Below are 11,993 nucleotides of genomic sequence, written 5' to 3'. Positions count from 1 at the left end.
ATACTTAATTTTTTATATTATTAATATTTAAAATTTAGAATTTAATTTTTTAATATTTAAAATTGGTCATATAGTATTACTCTTCTTATAATGATAGGTGTATGTAGGAGACCGAATTCACACATCCTTTTTATATAGCCTCCCGTGTTACATAGATATACTTGTAAATTAGAAAGACTTAATTACTCTCGGTTACTGAATTTAAGTTTTTATATTTTTTTAATTAAAGTTCTATTTCATATTAAATTTTTATTATAATAAAAATTTTAGAATTAATAGAATATTCTCTTAAATTATACAAAATATTTAGTTAAATTAAGTATATTTATTTTGTTTAACAGAATATTCTATTAATTCTAATATTTTTCTCATGACAGAGACTTAATTACAAAATTTAATATGGTATAGAAACTCAATAAAAAAAAGTATAAAGATCTAATTAAAACATCAGTAAAACTATATAAACCGACAGAATAATTAAACCAATTAAAAATTAAACTTACAAATCTATTTAAAATACTTTGCTTTTGTAATATTTGGTAAAAGTATATGAAGAAACTTTTAAAATTTATCCCTCCATATAACTTGCGCGATTGCAGAGGAAGAGCCATGCAATAGAGTTATTAGATGAGTTGTAGAATACACTTGTCAAAATAACCTTTTTTTAAAAGAAGAATTTAATTTTTATGTATCATGTAGAGTAGTTTTATACGTGCATTTAATTATATAATGTCACATCAGTAAAAATAATTATTTTTTACATTGATTATGTAAAAGTCATAAAAAAAACAGATATGATTGTACGGTTGTGTAAAACAATTTACACTGTCAGTACATTAAAATTAAACTCTTAAAATAAATTGTTATAACTCAAAAGATAATGTCATGTAAATTGAGGGTTTAAACTATTATTAATCTTATCATACATCATTATCTTATATATTGGTTATGAGCATATACATGCACCGTTCTATGAAGATTCAAACATTTCTCCTCACATTAAGATCTTACAAAATGAGGTTCCTTAGAAACTGGGATTCCAGGTTTTGGAGTATTGTAAACACTTTCTTGAAAAGTTATATTAAGCATTTCTTTATCCAAATCAACCTTTGTGACAACCTTTCTCTACATATATAAATATTTTTCATAGCTAATTTAAATAATCTAGTTCTTAAGTAATGAAAGACAAAAATTAGTATATTACTTTAAGAAACTTTGATTAAGTTGATGAAGCTTTCTTAAACCACAATCAAATACATTGAAATTAACCCTATTTGCAATAATTAACTAACAAGCTAAGCTAGCTATTAACTTTTAATAAGATTTAGCACTTTCTTGTTCAACATTAAAATTGCAAGTAAACAACCCTTTCCCACCCTAAGATCAAGGAGTATTTTGCGATTAATTTGTAGTTTAAATTGCTCAAAAATGTCCCTTAAATAATGAGTATATATATATATCACTCACTCACTCACCCTCATATTATCATATATCATTCCAAAATTAAAAAAAAAATGGCCAACATCGGCACCACCCTAAAGTTCACAATAATTCTCTCATTGCTCATTATTCCTCTAACCCTTTTCACCAAATTAGTATCTTCCACTAATGACATAGAAAATGATGAAGATGATGAAGAGTATGTTGTTGACACTACCCCATTGTTATTAAGAAGGCATAAAGCAACAAGTAGGTTGTTGTCAAGCATAATAATCAAGAAAGGTGCACATTGTGATGTTGTGACTAACAACATATGCAATGGGATCCCAGCAAACAAAGGAAAAGGCCTTCTCTTTTGTTGCAAGAAGCATTGTAGAAACGTTCTAAGTGATAGGAACAATTGTGGAGTTTGTGGCCACAAATGCAAGGTACTAGGTGAGAGATGCTGCAATGGAGTTTGCACTAATGTTTGGTATAACGACAATCATTGTGGCAAGTGTAACAACAAGTGTTCAAACGGTGATAAATGTGGGAATGGATTCTGTGGCTATGCATGAAAATACAACTTATAATTTGAAGGTGGGTCTAATCTTATATAATTTAGAGAGTTTTTTTTTTTTAAATCTTAAAAGATATAGAAGAAAGCATGTGTTACACTTTTTATATTAGTTGTGTTAATTTCTTTATTTATTTAATTTTAAAAAAAGAGTTCAATAAAGTAAAGTGAAACATCAATAAAAAAAATTAGATTATTAAAAATTTGCCGATATAAAATTCTAATAAATTTATCAACACCTGTCTAGTCTTGATATTGTCATCAACAATCAATGAAATCAGAACGGTGTCTTGTATCTTATTCCAAGGAATTGTCGATAATTTCCACGACCTTGCTGTCTCATACATTTTGAAAGATGTTTTCGTCACCAAGCAACTAACTAATAATGTTCCAGAATAAAATTAGACAAAAAAAAAAAATCCATTAGTGACTTTTTACTATTTTCTTTTTTGTTGAGACATGAGACTGTTATCCAACTTTCATAATGTTATTTTATTATACTTAAAATTAAGGCTGAAAGTGAGTCGAGATGAGTCAAGTTAGACCAAATTTAAGTTCAACTCACAAAAATTGAGCTTGACTCACGGCTCAGTTCACCGAAAGCTCACGAGCTGGCTCGAACTCACGAGCTGCTTCAAATAATAAGAGGAACATATTCTATAATTTTATATCAATAAATTATAACATATTTTTGAAAAAAATTTAAAAAGATCAATTTTATATATTCTTTATCTATCAATAAATTATAAGTTTTTTATTTATATCCCACATCAAAATTATATATAAAAAATAAATATAAAATTTTAAATAATTAAGATTATTAATTTATATATATATAATCGAGCCAATTCACGAGCTGATGAGTCAAGCTTAGCTAATCTTAAACTCGACTCATTTAATTTATGAACTTAATTCCAAGTTTAAGTTCGACTTACCAGCTCAAGAGTTCAACTTATCGAGCTATTAATGAGTTGAACTCGAGCTGGCTCATGAGCTGACTTGACTCACTTCCAGATAAACTAAATCACTACATCTATCAAATAAACTCACAAGCGATAAATAAATATTTAATCATTTTATTATCGATTTTTTTACATAATGTACATAAATTATCATTATTCAATAATACTCAATGGGCTCAATTGTTCGATAGTATTGACTCCACTTATTGAAAGAAAGAAATCATGCAAGCGTTTGTGTTAAATTGTTAGATGTATTAATTTGCTTATGACATTGTTTCAATTATGGAAAAGTATATGGAACCAACTAATAATCAGCCAAGAATGAAACAACATAATTAATTATAATTAGTTTTATTAATTTATAATTTAATTTGTTTGTTAAATTATTATTGACCTCGTTAGTGTTAGGAGAGAATCACGGAACAGATGCTTTGATCATTCATTAGTTGATTCCATATAATTAATTATGTTTTATTAATGTGTAACACAAGAAACATAGAAATCATATCCAAAACCATCCAATTTACAAGAAAAAAAAAACATCTGTGTGCCTATTAGTAACAACATCCGATTATCAGTTGGCTGATTCTTGGCTTATATAGAGTTGGTTCCCTAGCATTGTTGTTCAATTATTTATAATCATTTATCATTGTATTGAATTTTAACAGGTTGTGCATTCCATTCCATTTAACGATAGATAAATGGTGAATAACATTTGCATATTAAAAGCAGGATTAAAATTGTTTTGCAATGTATTATTGACACTTCAAAAATTAGTTCTTGAGATTGTCATTCTCTTATTATTTATCTTATTGCTTTATCAATTCTCCTAAAACAAGAATGAAATAAAGTGAATTTTACTCAACCTTTTTTATTTTAAAGAGTAAGTTATTTTTTATTACATGTTATAATATTATTAATTGAAATAAGTTGATTTGTTATAGTTAAATTTAATTTTTTATTTAATCTAAATTTTAATAATTCAACTAATTAACTATGGTATAAAATTTTTTATAATTTACAAAAATCATTAAAAAATCTCATTTTATAATTTATTTTTTCTCAAACCATATATTTGTTAATCATTTCTAACAAAAAAAGTTAAAAGATAAAAAAAAAATAAATATAAAAAAATCAAGAGACATTCAAAATTTCCAACACACACTATATCTTGATAATTCTCTCTTGTTTCCTTCATATTTTTCAAAAAATTTCTTTATATATTATATTTGGTAGTTATTAAAAAAATTTTCATTATAATAAAGTTTACTTTTTAATTATAGTTCAATTAGAGCCATACATATTGAATAAATAAACTAAGATATATATAAAAGAACGTAAAATTATAAAAAATTTTAAGATAATAACACATTTTATAAAATAAACCCTCTTAATTTCATCCAATTAAATTTAAATTTTAAATTGCGTGTAAATTGCATAATTCTTTATCTTCCATTTTTTTTCTCTTGTGGTAAAAACCCTGAATTTAACCCTTTTTTTTTCAAATTGTCTTTGTCTTTGTACAAAGAAGTTCTTGTACGAAGAATGAAATCTTTTTTGAAAAATACAAATGAAGTAGGATAGAATTATCAAGCGATAGCGTTATTATAAGAGTTTTTTGTCTTTTGAATTATTTTATCTCACAACAAGAAAAATGCTGAATACCGTCGGAATTATTGTAAAAGAATGAATAAAATTCAACAATAAATTAATTACTAATGGTATAGACTTTGCCGGTAATCAATTATCGTCGAATATTTCGTCTGACGGTAATTATTACCGTCGAATTCTTCAACGGATTATCCCCAAAAAAATCATTTGGTTATCGGCGGGTTTTTTCGACGGTAATATTGACGCCACAATATCTTGTTTTTCGCACTATTCTCGTCGAATTATGTCCTCGATAAATCCGACGATAATGTGAATTTTTTTAAATATTGTGACGTATTTTTTTTTAATTTTTCTTTTTAATTTTAATTTTTATTTAAATTTATTTTTCACACAATTAGTTGTCAAATTATAAATAATAAAAACTAATTATGAAATATTAAATATCAAATATTTAAATAAATTAAAAGTCAAATAAATCAAATAAATACAATAAAACAGTAAAACAAAGCCCTAATCACTAAAGATCCTAAGAGTCGTTGTCGTCGTCATTTTCGTGGTCTTGCTAAGGCAGTGGAGAAGGCGGTGATATTTGTGTCCCACCAACAGCACTGCTGCCACCAGCAGGGCCGCTGCCACTAGCACGCATTTGAACCTGGTGCACCGCCATCTGCTGCTCTATCCGCTGAAGTCGCTCTAGTTACTTCCTTCACTCCAGCCTAAGTTCATTCGTGTCTGTCACGTGTGTGAGAATCTTCTAATACCTCTCCTTAGTCTCGGTCAGCTCCTAAGCCTGTTTGTAAAGGCTCTGGGTGAGCTCCTATACCTGGAGCTTCAAATCAATGTCTTTTTTGGAATCGACGACTCGACCGGTGGCAAAGGCGGACGATGGTCTCAACGTGGATGTGTGGAGGCTGTTGGTGAAGAACAAACCCAATCCGTATAAGCGGTTCCTGTATGCCGCTAAGGCGGTATCGCGCTAAATCGCATCAAGATCGACGACTGAAGTAGCAGAGCCACTGGTGTCCTCCCCGCTTTGTTGAGATTGCTGAATTGCGGCCTCCAGTCTCTACGTAGGACTCTTGTGTAACACATGTTATTATGATTAGGATAACAGTTGTATAGTTAATTGAAAATTTTATATCACAAGATCAGATGTTTACTCACATAATGATCTGTAGACCGTTGATAAGCAAATCTCTCTTTGTTCTCCTCCAAAGTGCAGGTGTACTTGAAGGTTTCTTCCGATGTCGCATCGCGATCCAACGACTAATTCGACTGCACATGTTGCATTGAAACTATATGTTAGGATGCCTACTAAGTTAATAACAAAATTAGAAAAGCTACATACCAGCCTGGCCTTAGTCTTCATGAAGGTCACTCAGTCACCACTATACTTGGACGACCTGGCCAATGCTCTGTTAGTTCTGTTTGTGAGACACCGATGCCTGAACCTCTCATCGGTATCCCAAAAAGTGAGATTGTCGCGCCTCTCACGTACATCCTCCAGCATCTGTTGCATCCGTCTACCCATTTGATGGTCGTATATCTTCTTGATGAGGGCATCGTGCTCCTTGTCCCATATAAAGTTCAGCTGCACAAAGAAACATTAAAATTAGTTAATCAAAATATATCATATTAAACAAAATAGAAGATATAAACTAGTTCAGAAGGTTTGACTATATTAAATTTTTATCATCCACTTTTGAAACCACCGCTCTCTAGTCTCGAAGGGGATCTTCTTGTAGCTTGGCCATGGATGATCATGCATCAGTTTGATGTTGTTGGTCATTTTCTGAGTACGTGCATTGTTGTTTAGTGCAAACCTATCAACAATTCACAAACAAATCAATATGGCAATATAAATTAAAACTTTAAAAGCAAATAACCATATTATATAAATATTTGTTTAGAAATTTTGGCAGAGTTTCATCTGTAACTAGAATGCACCACAAACTCTATCTATCAACAATTAACTTAAACAACACCAATTGTTAACAATCAATGAACAACAATCAATAATCAAGAAGCTAAATCCATAAATCCACTAAACTAGAATCAATAATCAAGAATCAGTAATCAGGATATATCAAACACTTTCAACAATTCAAACCTACAACCCTAAATCCATTGAAACTAGAATCAACTATCAAGAATCACTAATCACGGTATATCAAACACTTTCAGCAATTCAAACCTACAACCCTAAATCCACTAAAACTAGAATCAATAATCAAGAATCAACAATCACAAATTATCAAACACTTTCAGCATATAAAAGACTTAAAATAGTATTTACGCCGTTTCGCCCTCAGGCCAAATCGTCATCCGTACGATGGGAGGTGGTAGAGGGGCATTAACTAGTTGGATTCTATGAGAGGATTCCGATGTCGCGGTGTCCGCTGCTGGAGGCGGCATTGCTGTGACAGTGGGCTGCTGAAAGGATGGAGGCAGCGTCATTGCCGTAGACGCAGATGCAGGGACGTATTTAGAGTTTGAGACTATGATGAATGGCTGTTCCGATACACCTGGAACCTGTGACGTCATTGGGGTAGTCGGAGCAGAGGGATAGGATCCAAAATTCCCATGGGTACGATAGAAACCCTCCCTCTACCACGACCACAACCACGACTATGACCACGACCATTAGGCTAATTCGCAATACATCTACCTATCGTCATGTTTGCAAAGAGCATACCAATTAAAAATGTGCTATATATATTCACAACATCATTCAAAATGTTTAATCAAAATAAACTGTGCTAAACTTAGTTAAAGAAATACATTATCCATTGAAATCAAATAAAACAAAAGAGGTAAATGCACATTCCAATTTCACAAACATTTATCAATATATACTACTATATGTATAAATTTGTCTGTGTGCAAATAAAAAGTCATTCATAAGTCATTTAAAATGATTTCATATTTGATATTTTTTAAATTTACTCTCATTTTCACTCTTAAATCATATTGAAAATTAATGTGATTTATTATCGGAGTCTTTAATTAAAATCAAACAAAGAGAACAAATCAATAATAATCAACACAAATCAACAATAATCAGAAATTCAGAACAACAAATCAATCTTATAAATTATAATAACTAATTCAGAACAAATCAACAATAATCAAAGCATGTTTTAGTTAGAATCGGAACAAATCAAAACTAAATAAGGAACATAAATTAGAACATGTTCTAATTAAAATTGAAATTAAACAAGTTCAGTACCCTAAGTTTAGAACTAGTTAAAGAGCAGAAATCAGAACATGTTCTAATTAAAATTGAAACTAAACAAGTTGAGTACCTTAAGTTCAGAATTTTAGAAAATCTTAAGTTTAAAATAAGTTAAGTACCCTAAGTTCAGAACTAAATAAGGAACAGAAATCAGAACATGTTCTAATTAAAATTAAAACTAAACAAGTTTAGTACCATAAGTTTAGAATTTTAGAAAATCTAGTTCAAAACAAGTTTAGTATCCTAAGTTTAGAACTAAATAAGGAACAAAAATCAGAACATGTTCTAGTTAAAATTGAAACTAAACAAGTTCAGTATCCTAAGTTCAGAATTTTAGAAAATCCTAAGTTCAAAACAAGTTCAGTACCCTAAGTTGAAAACGAAATAATCAACAATAATCAAAAGTCTCAAAACAGCAAATAAACCTTATAAATTATATCAACAAATCATAATTTCAGAAAATCCTAAGTTCAGAAGCATTACCTGAAAAAGAGCACCAGAGCTGAGAAGAAGCAGCGTAGGTAGCGGCAGCAGTGGTAGCAGCTCGTTCAAAATCCGACACCTACAATGGTGACGACGAAAACAACGAAGAGTGGCTCCTAGAGAGGAGGGGGCTACCGTGGAGATGAGAGGGGTAGAGAGAGAGAGCAGGAGGCAAAAGGGTTAGAGAGAGAGACAAATTCGAATGAGGGAGAAGAGGGTTCGCACTTCAAATTTACGGCACAGTTACTGTCGGCTTTACTGTCGGAAAAATCCGACAGTAACGCATTACGCGTTGCCAAAATGAAACATTTCACTAAGTGAGTTTACCATCGGATTTTTCTATCGGTAAATCTGACGTGCCATTTTTTTCTCCAATTATTACTGCCGGAAGTTTTACCGTCAAAATCGTAAATCCATCAGAAATAATTTGACCTGACGAATTTGACGCTTAACCCGTCGGTAAATCCATTGGTAAAATTGTAACTACTCTGTGATGCTAAATCTGACGGTACTCAGCATTTTTTTACAGTATTTATTTATTTTATTTTTTTTTTAGATTTTCTTGGTTAAAAATGATTGACAAATATGTGGTTTGAGAAAAAAAATTATAAAATAGAACTTCTTTAATGATTTTAAATTAAATAAATGATTAAACTTAATTATGATAAATCAACCTATTCTAATTAATAATAACGTGACATGTAATAAAAGATAATTTATCTTTTAAAATAAAAAAGGTGTGATAGAATCACCTAAAAATAAATAGAGCACTCTTGCGCAGTTAAATTCCAACACAATGTGTAACAAAAATAGTAAAATACTACATGTACACAAAATTTAATTATTATGTATGTTTTTATAGATATATAGTGTTTAATTTATTTTCAATATATATTTGATATTTTAATATATATTTTATACAATTAACTAATATTTAATATACATGTAATATAATTGTATATGCAATCATTTTATATATTAATATAAAATGAGGTATAAAAATTAATTTTTTTAAATAGTAAATATTAGTCAATTATTTTTTATTGTAAATTTTTTGAAAAACTTAAGATTTAGTATTTAAAATTTAAAATTTTAAAAAAATTAATTGATATTAGCTTAACAAAGTTAAGCTTTTAAGATTGTGTTCGATTTTAGAGAATAAAATTGAAATTAAGAGATTAGAATTTAGTATTGTGTTTACTGACCCTGAAACTAAAATTTTAGTTCGGAACATAAAATTTTAATCCCTTTAATACCTTCAGAAAGTGATAGCACAAAAAGTATTAAATTTTGGAAAAAAGACAAATAGTTCTTTGACTTTTTAAATTTTTGACAAATACATCTTTGACAAAATTTAAATACAAAAAGGTCTCTGACTTTAATAAATGGAGGACAATTTAGTTCTTCTGTCTATTTGCCTTTCATACACCAAACGGAACTGGCTGACGTGGCTGAAATGGTGTCCAGGTGTCCGTTACGGTGCCACGCTAGAAGGAAAATAAAGTTTGAAGGACAAATAAGTCCTTGACATCATTTTACAAATAAAGTTTGAAGGACAAATAAGTCCTTGAGAATTTAGTTCATTATACTTCTATTATACTTCTATTATGAGAATTTAGTTTATAAAATTATGCTTGTATTTTGAAATCTAGTTAACTTGTTGTATTCTGCTATTTAAATTATTTGTATTAAAACTGTAGAAATTGAGCTTGTTCTGTTTTTACTTTTTTTCTTAAATTACATTAGTTCAATTTTAGTGCATTTGTATATTATATTAGAATTTGTTAAATTGCATTAGTTCAGTTTTCATCATACCAGTGGCATTAGTTAGCATCAGTTCATTTATGCATCAAGTTAGCATTAGTTTATTTGTGCATCATTCATGTATTAAGTTAGCATTAGTGCATTTGTGTATTATATTAGAACTAGTATTTTTATCCATAATAAGATTACGAGAATAATATTTTTTTAAAATTATAGTTCACTTTGTTCTAACAGTATAAATTATGCAGGACACAAAAGATTTATAAAATCAAACTACTTTTACAAAAAAGTCGTAAGTTGACAAAAGTCTCTGACTAAGAAGACTAAAATATCTGCAGATAAAAAATTAAATAATAAGATTTTTAGTTATTATTTTTATATGAAAAAGTCTAATTTTTTATCAATAATTAATGTGTATACTTTATTTGCAAAATGACGTTAAAGACTTATTTGTCATTAGAACTTTATTTTTCTTCCAGCGTGACATCGTAACGGACACCTGGACACCGTTTCAGCCACGTCAGTCAGTTTCGTTTGGTGTATGAGAGGCAAATAGACAGAAGGACTAAATTGTCCTCCATTTGCTAAAGTCAAGAACATTTTTGTATTTAAATTTTGTCTGGGATGTATTTGTCAAAAATTTAAAAAGTCATGGACCTATCTGTCTTTTTTCCTTAAATTTTTTTGAGGTATTGGGACGAATACTGGAAGACTGAAACTCAGTATCATATTTGTTAGCGCAGATACTGGTATTAAAATTTCAGTCTCTGTCCCTAAAATTTTAGTATTTCAATACCTCCAAAAAGTGGGAACACAGGATACTGAAATTTTTAGAGATAGAGACTGAAATTTTAGTAACATTTTATATCTAAAATACCCTATTTCAATTAATGAATTCTAATTTTACCCTTTGTGCAAATTAAATTAGAGATTTATTCTTATTTCAATCGCTGTCTCCCATTTTATACCAAACACAATACTGAGATTTGTTTCAATTTTTGTCTCTCAGTCTTTGTCTCTCAGTCTCTCAGTCTCTCAGTCTCTTCCAAACGCTACTTTAAAGACAAAACTGAAACTTTAATATTTTTTTAATAACTAAGGTATTTTAGTTAATATTTTTATTTTATCTCTATATTTATTTATCTTGAACCAAATAAGATATATTGAGAGATAATTTAATTTTATATAATTTACACTAAATATAATTGATAATATTAAGAAGGCAAAAAAATAACCAAAATTTATCGTATTTAATATTTATTAATTATTATAACAATTAATAAACACTAAATAAAATAGGTTTCAACAATTTTTTACCAATTTTTTTATTATTATATATTTTTTAAAATATAATATAAAAATTTAATTCAATCTCAAATTTTTTAATTTTTATTTTTCAGTCTTTATCTTTCAATCTCAACTACCTTTTCAAACATGGCCTAATTGAACTCATATGTTGTTGAACCATAATGACACAACAGAGGTTGCAAGATGTTACATTTGCATTTATATATATATATACTGTAACTTAATCACTATTGATAGAAAACTAAAAACGTTTTTCCAAAATGGCTATTTTAATATCAGCCTTTTGCAAATATAATCATCGCTTCAATCGCTATCCTTCCATATCTTCTCGTAAATTTCATAGGGATTGCGTCCATGACTCTATGTCCAATCTTTGGTGGCTTCTTAATTCGTTAGGTAATTACTTTATAGGTGATGTTAGGGTAGGTTAATTTTAACCAATATTATAGTAAGTTGTTAATTAAGTTTAATATGAAATTTATTAAAGATGAATTTTTAGGAGTTCAAATTTTAGATGTATTTTTAATTAAATTTTGAATATTTTTATTTTTAAAAATTTTAGATTTTTTTCTTGTTAAATAATGTTAGATGCAATATTGGTTGTATAATATTGGCTAATTCGATGAATTTGACC

At 28.8% G+C, this 11,993-nt stretch overlaps 1 protein-coding gene across 1 annotated transcript; it reads left to right on the top strand.

Annotated features, from left to right (window-relative positions):
• Window positions 1-1,375: 1,375 nt before the first annotated feature.
• LOC112708438 (protein GRIM REAPER-like) lies at window positions 1,376-2,018 on the top strand. The gene has a single exon (XM_025760591.3). It carries the CDS (start codon window positions 1,443-1,445, stop codon window positions 1,995-1,997), a length of 555 nt encoding a protein of 184 aa, XP_025616376.1. The 5' UTR covers window positions 1,376-1,442; the 3' UTR covers window positions 1,998-2,018.
• Window positions 2,019-11,993: the final 9,975 nt, after the last annotated feature.

The sequence above is a fragment of the Arachis hypogaea genome, chromosome 8 (assembly GCF_003086295.3).
Source record: "Arachis hypogaea cultivar Tifrunner chromosome 8, arahy.Tifrunner.gnm2.J5K5, whole genome shotgun sequence".
NCBI lineage: Eukaryota > Viridiplantae > Streptophyta > Magnoliopsida > Fabales > Fabaceae > Arachis > Arachis hypogaea.
This window is presented reverse-complemented; position numbering and strand designations above follow the sequence as displayed.

Coding starts and splice junctions, on each gene's coding strand:
- LOC112708438 (XM_025760591.3), top strand. CDS start 1,443: ATGAGTATATATATATATCACTCACTCACTCACCCTCATATTATCATA.